We start from the raw sequence: 12,225 nt of genomic DNA on the forward strand, positions 1-12,225 counted from the left end.
TCAACTATCGAAAAGTTGTAACACACTTTCTATCAATATCTGATCGTCAAGATTATGTGATATCATTTATCTTGATAGTTAGATAGCGGAGCTTGAAATTACAAGTGAGTGGAATTATTCTTAGAAAATGAGCACTTTCACGTACTTGTTTGTCCGGCTCTGGACTGAATTAACCATTATTACATTCTGAACTACTCACAATCACAAGTACTTCGTAAGACTGAAATATTAGAGATGCTCATACAGATAGTGATACCCTATCAAATCACAAAGCTTGATCAAGAAACTAAAATCGTACGTAACTTGAAGAGAGAAGAAAGTTGAGGGAAAAAGGGAAACTCCCAGCTTCTAGTTCACCCTCGTGCAATCACGTCGAATCTCACCTTGATTTCCAGTCTTAACGCCTACTCGGCCTAGTTTTGTGATAGCACTTGCAAAGGCCTGTTTAAAAGCTTCATTGTTTGATGCAAATAAGTTGACAGTGGGTCTTGACCTTGTATCTCTAAACAATACTTGATCAGAGTTGAAGAGACCTTTTCCTTGCTGAAGATTTCGGTAGTAGGCATTGTCGAATGTCTGAGGTGTGGTTGGGTCCATATTAATGGCGATTCTGGGGTCAACTTTTAATGGACACATCTGTCTTAGCTGTAAAGCATAGGCTAAATTTAGTGTCGGGTCAATCCGGTTTTGAGGGCTGAATCTGTATATTCGTTTGGAGAAACGGCTGCAATGAGAGAACCCAACCGTGTGCGCACCTAACACAAACATAAAACTTTAGAAGTCGGGATTTATATATCATATTCCAAGAGGTTTAAACAATATTGCGCTTGAAGACTTCAGGTACCTGATAATGCAATCACATCTGTCTGGGTGAGACCGTGTGAGCTAAACATGGCATTGAGCTGGTCTAAATTGAAATCAGGATGAGGAAGATTGTTTTGAACGCCCGCAATTGTAGATATTCTCCCATCACGTCTCCCCAATTCGACTGTGTAAGATGGCCCCCCTGCCTGCATGACATGTCATGCAAAGCACATAGGATTATTGAACATGTGATAATGCTTTATAATATGATATTAGGAGCTCAACTGAATATGTAAATTATTTATGAAATTGAAGAGACAAGCCAGAGGTTTATATATATCATATATATATATATATGGGGAGCTCATATACCAATGCTACCGCATCTCTAGTGGCCAGAGCTAGTATATCAGCACAGGAAACTTTGTTTGTGCACTGAGGATCGTTATCAACAGCCGCCTTAGCTTTGATCACAGTGTCAAATCCATCACCAGCAAGAGAAATGTCATCAGGGTGATCCTTCTCTGCTGCATTTGTTGTCGAGGTAAGTAACACTGAAGCATCACAACCCTATATATTTACCAGAAGAAGCCAATATCTCACCTATAAATTGGTAACATCTTGCCAACCAAAACGTGCCTAATAACAACCAAAAGATTATGATCATGAAGATTAGCCTACAAACCCGGACAAAGCAGTCGTGGAAAAAGAGCCTAAGAGTGGCTGGAACAGTCACAAAGGTCTGCTGGAACTTCTTTGTGACTGCTGATCGGACTAATGCTTCCACATTGGGGCATGTGTTTTTGTAGAAGTCACTTCTAAGTTGAGCTGAAGTTGTAGTTAGGAGGAGAGGAAGAAGCAAAGATGACAAAAGAATGAGGCCGCGAGTTTCCATCACTTTTTGTTGCCGTCCTCTTGCCATGCTACGTGTATTGATTGAGGGGTTGGTTACTTATACAAGAAATTTGATGCCATAGAGGATTGAATTTGGGCATTTCCTTTTTCTTTTTTTTTTTTGTGTTAACGTGAATAATAGTGGTGGTTGAGATAAAGAAATAAAGATCCTAGGGGACACTCTGGCCTTGGTGATTGATTGTTTTTTTGCCAATAAAGGCTGCTTTTCTAGGAGAAATGATACTTGCAGTCTTGAGTGTGCAAGCGCCGTGCAATCGCTTTGAAAGAAGTGAATAAATATGAGACCCATATAAAAAGAAATTAATTTTTTAATAGCGAACTTCACTCTTTTTCAAAGCAACTGCACGACGTTTGCGCATTTCACGACTGTATATAGCATTACTCGTTGAAGAGAGAGCTCGATCGGTGACAATAATATAATTTATTGCCATGCTGTAGGACAGAAAATAAGTTAAGCATAACATGGGGTTAGTTAAAGTTCCTACAAATGATTGGAAGATTGGGATAAAAATAAAAATAAAAAATGCATGGATATCTGGATTAATAGGCGATATCTGGCGTAAAATAATAGAATAGTTGAGCAGACAAGAAAAGAAAGGACAACCTGATCTCCATTTTAAATGTTGGATAATATGATTCTCAATAACCTTCCAATCTTACACTACACGTGCAACTCTGCCAACCAAATTTGGGTCGACGGTTTTTAGTTACCATCTTCTACGATGGCCTCGTTTTACAAGCTGAGCTTGTTCGATCAGACCTTAAATTGTTGGGCTTTGCACCTCACACTTTGGTGACAGTGCAAGGCAATGTTTTATTTTGACCTTTCTCTCATTGATGAGGTAATATCATGCCACCTAATAATCTCAAGCCTGTTGACTTCATCTAAAACATCCAAGAAACAATTATAATAAGCCAACATGCATTGCCGTCCTTGAGTTTATCTATTTTGTTTTTTAATCATGCCCAATATTTGATAAAAAAAAAAAAAAATGCCCAATATTTGATAGATTCTGATGAACTTTGTCATCCCCAATTTATGAGGTTTAAATTGGAAAATTATTTACTTAATAACATTATTTTTTAAATGATTCCATTGTGGAGACATGGGTTAGGTCAATAAATTAATTGTATAAGATTTGGAATCATGGGAGAACATGGATCAACTTGGAGATGACACAGTGAGGCTGATTTAAGTATTATTCTTGACATGACTTTTAAGAGTTTCCTTTCCTTGCAAACAACCTCTATCAAAATGATAAAAGAATAACAAGTATTGGTGCATTACCTAAGGTATCTCAAGAACGAACATACCAACTAGTGAGGAATATTAGTGCTTTGACTTGATAACACAAGCTCACATGGCTCTCCAGTGGCAATGGTTGTTTGGATAAACTACAAAATGTATGTTCATAAAATAAAACAAAATCCCCAAAAAGAAAAGGATGACATGAATCCCATCTTGTCTGAAGCATGTTTCCTGCAAATATAATAATAATACTAATAATAATTGAAGCTTAAAATACAAGCAAAAACGCCCCTAAACTGATTGGAAGAACAAGACAGCCTCAAAGCGTCAAGAAGAAAAGCTTGAAAACGGGGGGGTAAAATAGAGTGGATTTTGATTACCCAAAAAAAGGTGATTATCAATGGAACAATTAACTCCAATCGTAGTTTGTCAAATATTAAATATACCATACTCTATTTTATCATAAGTCGTGGTACGCATTTCAGCTAAAGCATAAAAATTAAAATCACTTCATAAATATCCGCTCAACTCATTTTTAACGTATCAAAAAAGATACACTACACTAAAGGAAATAAATAATAGTTCACTAAAGCTTCGTCGGCCCCGTTTGGATTCAAAGATGAGATTAGATGAGTTGAGATGATCTAACTCATCTCTCAATCCAAACCAGCTAAACCTATTTCATAATATGTTTCCTTTTCTATCATGAATTCTCACAAAACTACCATTAGAGATCAGAAAAGACTCCACCATCATAATCATGAAATTGCCAAAACCTAAGCATGCATGCCTCATGTATTATTATACTACATGAGCCTATCATGCAGTTCTCAACACTGTTTTTATTATATAGGCATAAAATACAGAGATTCAAGGCGCTGTTCAATAATTCTGAATGCGTCATCAGAACATCACAAGGGACTGTAAAGCAAGAAATAACATAACCCAAAGGCTCCAATTAAAAGGGAACCTATTTTCAACCCAAGAAAGATACTCCTTTCAAATGGAAGGTACTTAGTTTCCCAACCGTATGTACTTTCCACATCCATCCCTATCCCTCCCCAAACCAAACCTGAAAGAAAGCAGCAAATTATTCAAGCCATATCTACTCTGATAAATCCTGTCTTTCTTAAATTCTAGAAGAGAAACAGAATGCTGGACAAAAGTTGCTGTCACGATCCAGCTACATGTTGCGACAAAATACCTGCAGAACAATGTCTCTGTCACCAAAACCCTCATGAATCAATACTGCGGATTCAAAAAAGAAGAACCAATTTGTGCATGTGAGAGATTATGATTGTCCAAATAATTCAAACAAAAGCTTGTTACAGTTGCAAAGAAACATAAATTCCCAGAAGCATATCCACAACAAAAATTATCCAATTGGATATTGATGGAATCTATAGCAATCATAAAGGTTCAACATTCAAGCATTGAGGTTACACAAACATATAGATTGATGGAACCATGCTGCTCTGGACAATAAGCAAAAGAAAACGGTCAACGATATGATGAGCACCAAGGCCACAAAAAAACATGCCCATGGGTGGATGCCAAATGCAATTGTCTTAATGTCGTATTGGATGGAGATGGGACCAACAATCCTCAAGTGTCAAACAGTATCTGGGTTACATGACATTATTTTCTTTCTAGTTTAATATTTACAGTAAAGCATGACCACCATTCCCCCAGGGCCCCAAGGTTAAATGGAAGTGTGATTAAAATTATATGGAACCAATACCAAGGGATAGTGGCACAGTTCATATGAAAATAAAATGATGCATATTAACTCATATTTTGGATTCAGGGGCTGGGACTTTGATGTCTGATGGGATTCATAACAGGCATCTAAAGATTCTAAACATAAAATAAACTCGAAAAAAAAAAAAATCTTTTGACAACAAAGCAGATGTTAAAATCTACCTTGCCTTATCATTAGCACGCAAGAAGGAATTTATAAGGAGGAATTTAATTGCAAGAGAAAAAAGGGACCTCCCCCGCCTCAGCATATTTTTTATTAAGAAGCTCATCATTATTTTTTTTATCAATAAACAAAATTTTATTGAGCATAAAATAGACAAAGCCCAAGTATACGGGACGGGGAGATCATCATTATAATAATTACAGTTTATGGAAAGTGAACCAGGAAAATAACCATACAAGTAAGCTTGATAGAGAGAGTGCCAGCAATTACATGCAACAAAATAGGTGCTTTGAATGGCCAAAAGTACCTGTACAGGATATGGTCCAGGCCCCAGGGTGATGGATCTTCAGCTTCCCTGAAGAACTTTCTGAGGATCGAGTTGCCCACTACAGTAACTGGAAGGAACAGCAGAAAGCTCCTGCCTTCCTTTCCACTCCTCACCAGGTTTCAGTGTGATAGGTTTCTCGGCGGCGGCTGCCTCCACACACAGCATATGCTTGTACTCATCATCTCCAAAATCAGTCATAGCCTTTGCCTTCTTATCCCAGGGATTCCACACCACTGCATGAGGAAAAAAGGTACAAAGTACAAAATATACGAGATAATATGACAACAGTGAGAAAGTTGTTTCAAATAACAGTTTAGGAAGTTCGAAATTTTGAACTCTTAGGTTATATAAAAATATCATCAAGTATTTCCAAAGGTTCTGAGTTTATCTTCGCCAAGAGATCATTTTCTGCTTCATTTATCTTAAATTATTAATATTCATGATATCTGCTTACATCCAAGTAAAGCCTAAAGACTGAAGGAATGCTCTTTCCACTGATCCAAGACATAACTTCATTTAATTATCATGATAAGTGAAGAGGAATTTGAATCACATAGAAGAGAGACCAGGCTAAGTACTTTATGAGAAGAAACTTGAGTTTCCATTAATATTTGTAAACGATATATTGAACTCAAGCCCCATAGGATGAAATAATGTTATCAGCATAGCAGCGGAACATGGTAAAATTACCAGCATCTGGAAGTCCATCTTTGCGTAGTACAAACGTCCTTTTCTTTTCATGATCCAGAATTGCAATCTTTGTAGGAGTGCTAAGATATATCTTGTCCACCTATTAACCAACACGACATTATAGAAGCATTAGAATCAAACAATCATAAGCAAAATGCGTAAAAACTGCTGAACTCACTTCTGATTCAAATGTTATCGCATCCCCTTGTTCGGTAAAACGCTCCCTATTCTGCAAATTGTCAAGATAATCCAACGTCTCCAGTCCTTCTACCCGAACTTCACTGGACACGGTCAATTAAGCTATTATATACATTGTAAAACGGTAGATTATAAATTCAGCTGTACGTTATCCAAAAATTGTTGTTTGTTTTGCAAACAAAAAAGAACACTAAAATGTAATACATACTGGTATTGGGATCAAGCCATATTCAGTGAGATTGTTACTTGTGAACAAAAGTTGTGAACACCCCAAAACCAAGCTTATAATATAGCGAGATCACCGTATACTGGGATTAAACAGAGAGCATAGGAAACAACCTCCAATATGCTGTGAAATGATGCTAGTGGATTCACATGGGCATCAATAATTATAACCTTGATTGATTGTATCTCTATATTCTAATTGTTGAGATGGTATATAATACAAACATTTTTAATAAGAGAATACAGTTCGGTAAGTCAAAAGGGTAAGTACCGATCAAAAGAAAAAAGGGCGAAGTGTATGAATGATATAAACAATCTGATAGAATCATTATCACCTACTTATAAAAAAAAAAAAATCATTATCACCAAACTGCTAACTGATAAAGTAAAGAAGCACACCAAGGTTGTTAATCACCTGATATCGGAAACAGAGAAATAGGTATGATATGCAAATGTGAATGTGAATGGCTTTCCATCAGTGCTGGTATTCCTGATGCGAGATGTCAATAGCAGATCTCCTCCAGGGCCCAGTGCTACCCTCAGACGGAACTCAAAACTGAAATTAACATATAGAGAAAGACAAGTTAAATAGTTTTGAAAATGAAAAAATTACATTTAAAAAAAAAAAAAAAAGTGATGATTCATGAAGATTCCAATCTGAATCAATCGTCCATTTTCAGAAAAACAGCTTCTGAAAAAAAAAATCAATTAAATGAAAAATGCTCTCAGTGCTTACCTGTGAGGCCAAATCTTCAGATCATCTTCAGAAGGCTTAAGGATTAAATCAACAAAAGTCTTACTGGAAGTAGTTGTAGGAAAAGGAGGTGGGTCAGTGTCAATTGCCCAAAGCCTGTTTCTTGCAAACCCATGTGGCTCAAGAGAACCGAGATTACTAAACTGCATATACAGAGCAAATTTCAATGATCACGATAAATGCCACTAAATCAAGCAAGAAATAACTGTTAAGAACATACCTGAGGAAAGCATATTGGAATTCCTCCACGAATTGCCTTTGGAGGCTTAAAAACAGCCTGCACAAGACATAACATATATTCATCTTCAGTGATTTACAAACCATATCACAAAAATTGTTTAGCTCCTTTTGCATTGTTACCATGAATAGATAGAAAAAAATTATGTTAATTTGTAAAGCATGTTACTAATGGTAATTTCCCATCATTTTACAAAGAAAAAGGTGCAAGATAAATATAACAAACCTAACAGGTTAGCTCAGCAGGCTGATATTGCAAGATTAAACTGTCTGATTCTTTAGGCCTCGTTTGGTTACACATATAAGATGAGATGAGACTGAGAAATCTGTGAATAGTGAGATAATTTGTGAATAGTAGTAAAATGGTTTGAGTTAAGATTTTTATGGGGTTTTGGGAAAGGAGAGAAAAAATTGAATAAAAAAATTATAAAGTTCAAAGAGGGTTAGAATATAATTTTTTAATATTATTTTTGTTTTGGGATTTAAAAAAGTTGAATTGTTTTTGTGTTTTGTTTGGAAGTTTGGGAAAGTTGTAATGATTAGATGAAAAAGTTGAAAATTTAAAATTGAAAAATATTTGTGTTTGAATGGTGTTTGGATGTTGAGATGAGATGAGATGTGATGGAATGGGATGGGATGGTTTGAAAGGTTTGTGAAACCAAACCAGGCCTTAATCTAGTATTCTGTTTTTTTATGTTTCGCCAGAAGTAACATAATAAGGCACATATATTTTTTGATAAGTAATAGAAAACTTTATTACTTAAAATTGCAGAAAGGCATAGCCTAAGTCTTAAAAATGCATAGATGGGAGAAGATTTAGAAACAAAAACCAAGAATGCAAGTCTCAGCAATGGTACAAAGCATATTACAATGTAAAAACCAACTAAGGCAGTTAATATGACTATTGGCTGTACGCTTAATTGGCCCAGCACGGTCTACAGAAAAACCACCTAAGAGCAGCTAGCAAGACAATCTATGCATTGCAAGATCAATATCCTCAAGTTATTTGATTTTTGCTATCACATTGACATCTACCAAACAAAAGAGGCATCTAAATCAGGAGGTTGGCCCACTAAAACATCTAAAAGAGGTCAGATTTAATATTGATAGCCTATGCTTATTAACAAAAAAAAAACCTAAATAAATAAATAACTGAAAATAGCACCTTACTACTGACAAAAAGCAACTCCTCTCCATGGTCATTCTTCCAAGAAGTCACATGGCCCCCATATAAATACACCTGGAAAACCCACAAATAAATCAATATTCTTTTTAACAGAAATTGTAATCAGCATCATCAATAAACTTTAAATACATTTTAGGGGCAGAGTTTCCCGCAACAAAAAAAGAATATAACTCAATGACAGCAGAGATGTAGTTTTTTTTTCTTATGAGTAATTTAACCTCATTATGAAGCATGGACGGATGCAACCCTAATACACAGTATACAAGAGATTGATGACAGTTGAGTTAAATGAGTTTTTTAATTGTAAAAAGATCTTTATTAATAAACACAATGGAGCAACCAAGGTATGCAGGTAGTAGACATGAGAGACACTGAACTAGTAGGCTGAGATAAATGAATTGCAATAGTCAAGTAAGTACCTAGAAACCTATAAGATATCATAAAGATCAAATGCAACAAGAGCAAGCATTATTGATTAATAGGAAATCTATATCTATCTAAGTTTAAAGCCATTTTCTTTCATTTTTAAAAACTCTATGCATGGACATTAACATAAACGATATCATCATGACAAGATTATAACATATTCCATAGAAAAATCTCAATATAATAATATAATACTTTTTTATAAGTAAGATAAACATTTTATTAAAAGAAGTAAATAGGCATAGCTCAAGTACACAAGAGGTATACAAACAGCACACACATAGTTACATAAAAAGGAGCCATAAAGGGATACAAGAAAGTCATTGAAACAAGCTCCATTAAGTACGCAAGAGGATGCCCAAAGAAATAAAGTATGGAAGATGAAACTTCTTAGCTCATCCGTAGAACGATCCTTGTTTTCAAACCTTCAACCATTCCTTTCAATCCATAAGCACCACATGATACATAGTGGAATCATCCTCCATACATCCTCAATATGTGAATTGGCCGTGCATCTTTGCCAACATGCAAGTAAATCAACCACCCTCTTGGGCATTACCCAAGCAATGCCTGTTCTATGAAAGATTTCTGCCCATAACATTCTTGCCACCTCACAATGAAGTAAAAGATGGTCCACCAATTCTCCATTCTTCTTACACATATAACACCATTCCATTACGACAAGACCCCTCTTTCTCAAATTATCCAGCGTCAAAACTTTCCCAAGGGCTGCTGTCCACCAAAAGAAGGCAATCTTAGGAGACACCTTAGTTTTCCAAATAGGTTTCCAAGGGAATGAAGTATGATTTTGGCTTGACAAAGCCTTATACAATAACCAAACAGAAAACTTCCAATTCCCAGTCTTCATCTACAGCATTCTATCCTCCTCATAATTACCAAATTGCAAGGAATACAATAAGTTTTAAAAATCAGAAATCATTCCAATTTCTCAATCATGAACAGCTCTACTGAAATAAACATTCCACAAAGGGAGCCCACTAGAACAATCTAGCAACTCATACACCGAAGCCTCTTGATTAAGGGCCAACCTAAAAAGAGGGGGAGATGTGGTCTTAAAAGCTGAATCACCACACCATAAGTCATGCCAAAAGCTGATCCTTGCATCATCACCAACCTCAAATTTAATAAACCGAGTAAAATCCTCCCATCCATTTCTAATATTCTTTCATGGACCAACACCATGCACACTTCTCACTTCATTTGAACACCAACCCCCTCGTAGACTCCCATACTTCAACTCAATAATGGTCTAAGATTCCCCTTCTTGATGATACCTCCATAACCACTTCCCAAGAAGTGCCTTATTGAAGATTTTCAGATTGCGAAATCCTAACCCTCCACTAGAGATCTGTGTACATACCTTTTCCCTCTCCAATTCCACCCCACAAGAAGGCTCAGAAAATCTGCTCAATTCGATTAGAAAGTGTACTATTAATAAGTGTGGTTCTTCCCCCTCTAGACAGGTACAACCTTTTCCAACCAGCCAATCTCCTCTCAATTTTCTCCACAACCCCATCCCATATAGCCTTAGCTTTGAAGGAGGCCTCAAGTGGAAGGCCCAAGTATTTCATTGGCAAAGAAGCAACCTTACAACCCAAAATACTTGCCAACCTTCTAATACTAGAATGTTTATACTCCATAAAGTACGAGAAAACTAGTTTTTCTTTAAATTGATAGCGTATGAAACTAAGTCCTCGAAACAACTTTGCCCAACAGGTCAGAGATGAAGCCATCACCACCACACACGCATCACAAGTTGAAGAACGCACAGGTTTACTCTCTACACTAACTTGGGTTTTTTAAAAAAACAGCCAATACATGTCCGTGCAAAAACATTTAGTCTCAAATTTATCAAAATAGCAAAAAAATACCTCAGCTTCGTATCATTTTCCTCGCTTTCAATTGATTTTTTTCTTTTGATAAGTATGAAAATTTATTAATCCACATAATTAGGCATGGCCCAAAAGTAACAACGAACGTTCTCTATTGTCGAAATAATGACCATTCCTCTCATTCCAAATACAACACATAAGACATAAAGGCACCATCTTCCAAACAGCCACAATTTGACGATTGCCCTAAATACCTCTCCAACAAGCCAATAGATCCACCACCCTCCTAGGCATCACCCAGGCAATACCACGCCTAACAAAAATCTCATCCCATAAAACCTTAACCACGTTACAATGGAGAAGAAGGTGGTCCACCGATTCTCCATTCCTTTTGCACATAAAGCACCAATCCATAATAATAATGCCACGCTTTCTCAGCTTATCAATAGTCAGAGTTTTCCATTGAGGGGCCAACCAGCCAAAAAAAGCAACCTTGAGAGGCACTTAACTTCTCCAAATGCACTTCCAAGGAAAATATTAAGAAGATTGGATTGACATAACCTTGTACAATGATCTGACCGAGAAATTCTTATTCTCAGGATGAGTCCAAAGCAAATTAAAATGAACAGATTTCTCAGCTTTCAATCAAATTAAAAGACGCATTTGTCACAGAGAAAAAAAATGAAAGAATCAAGCACTTTTTCTTCGGAGATCTGATCTTGTGATTTACATGCAATTAGATTTCAAACGCAGTACTCACAATATAATACATGCAGACATATACGTATAAGTAAATATAGGAGCAGATCAGAGTGTGTGAGGTTCAGAAACCACCAAAGAAGCTCTAGATTCACGAAATAGATAAAAGCAACGAAAATTGAAATTCTTATCAGAAAGAAGTATAAATCTAGTCCAAGAGTCAGAAAAGAAAATACCAAATCAAGCATCGGATCAGACGCAAACACTGGATTCAATACTAGCAAATATCATTCTGAAAAAAAAAACGAAAATGGGGTGAGGGAGGAAGACGTCTTTTAGAGCACCTCGGCGGAGCTACCACGCGGCTCGCGGAGGACGACCTTGTCGAGGCCATTAACGCCCTTGCAGAGCTCAACGGTAGGAGGACCGTAAGAAGGCGCCGATGGAGTCGCCAAAGGAGCAGAGAGGCCCTTTTCGCTACTCATAGATTTAGCTGCTGCTGCTGCTGCTGCTTGTGTCGTTCGGAGATCCCACCGTTCATATACCGTTTTTTCTTATAAAATCACAGTGACGGACACGAAGCCACTGATAACTTCCTTTTTTTTTTTTTTTTTGCCCTTTTCTCCCGACTCCGTTTGTCGGCCTGTGGGCTACTTTTTCTCGGGAAATTTCGCCTCCATGTCGTTATTGGATTATTTCGTTGCCACTTTCCCAAAACAATGAATAAATTTACGATA

At 36.6% G+C, this 12,225-nt stretch overlaps 2 protein-coding genes across 9 annotated transcripts; both read right to left on the minus strand.

Annotated features, from left to right (window-relative positions):
* Window positions 1–228: 228 nt before the first annotated feature.
* Window positions 229–1,708, minus strand: LOC108979685 (peroxidase 16-like). 2 transcript variants are annotated; one of them, XM_018950401.2, is made up of 4 exons: window positions 1,490–1,708; window positions 1,177–1,374; window positions 845–1,010; window positions 229–755 (listed from the first exon to the last, which is right to left on the minus strand). In XM_018950401.2, exons 1-4 carry the CDS (start codon window positions 1,697–1,699, stop codon window positions 349–351), a joined length of 981 nt encoding a protein of 326 aa, XP_018805946.2. In that variant the 5' UTR covers window positions 1,700–1,708; the 3' UTR covers window positions 229–348. The 2 variants fall into 2 exon arrangements, with proteins under 2 accessions (XP_018805946.2, XP_035538865.1); XM_035682972.1 differs by having other exon boundaries at window positions 1,177–1,331; window positions 1,408–1,708.
* Window positions 1,709–3,734: 2,026 nt separating this feature from the next.
* On the minus strand, window positions 3,735–12,081 carry LOC108979686 (putative glucose-6-phosphate 1-epimerase). 7 transcript variants are annotated; one of them, XR_001994249.2, is made up of 10 exons: window positions 11,833–12,081; window positions 8,490–8,564; window positions 7,308–7,364; window positions 7,070–7,230; window positions 6,749–6,889; window positions 6,089–6,191; window positions 5,911–6,010; window positions 5,200–5,453; window positions 4,173–4,188; window positions 3,735–4,040 (listed from the first exon to the last, which is right to left on the minus strand). XR_001994249.2 is itself a non-coding variant. In XM_018950405.2 (9 exons), the coding sequence occupies exons 1-8, from the start codon at window positions 11,971–11,973 to the stop codon at window positions 5,239–5,241; spliced, it is 993 nt and encodes a 330-aa protein (XP_018805950.2). In that variant the 5' UTR covers window positions 11,974–12,081; the 3' UTR covers window positions 3,735–4,040; window positions 5,200–5,238. The 7 variants fall into 7 exon arrangements, 5 of the variants coding, with proteins under 5 accessions (XP_018805950.2, XP_018805949.2, XP_018805947.2 ...); XR_001994248.2 differs by having other exon boundaries at window positions 4,173–4,216; window positions 11,833–12,080; XM_018950405.2 differs by lacking the exon at window positions 4,173–4,188.
* Window positions 12,082–12,225: the final 144 nt, after the last annotated feature.

The sequence above is a fragment of the Juglans regia genome, chromosome 11, assembly GCF_001411555.2.
Source record: "Juglans regia cultivar Chandler chromosome 11, Walnut 2.0, whole genome shotgun sequence".
NCBI lineage: Eukaryota > Viridiplantae > Streptophyta > Magnoliopsida > Fagales > Juglandaceae > Juglans > Juglans regia.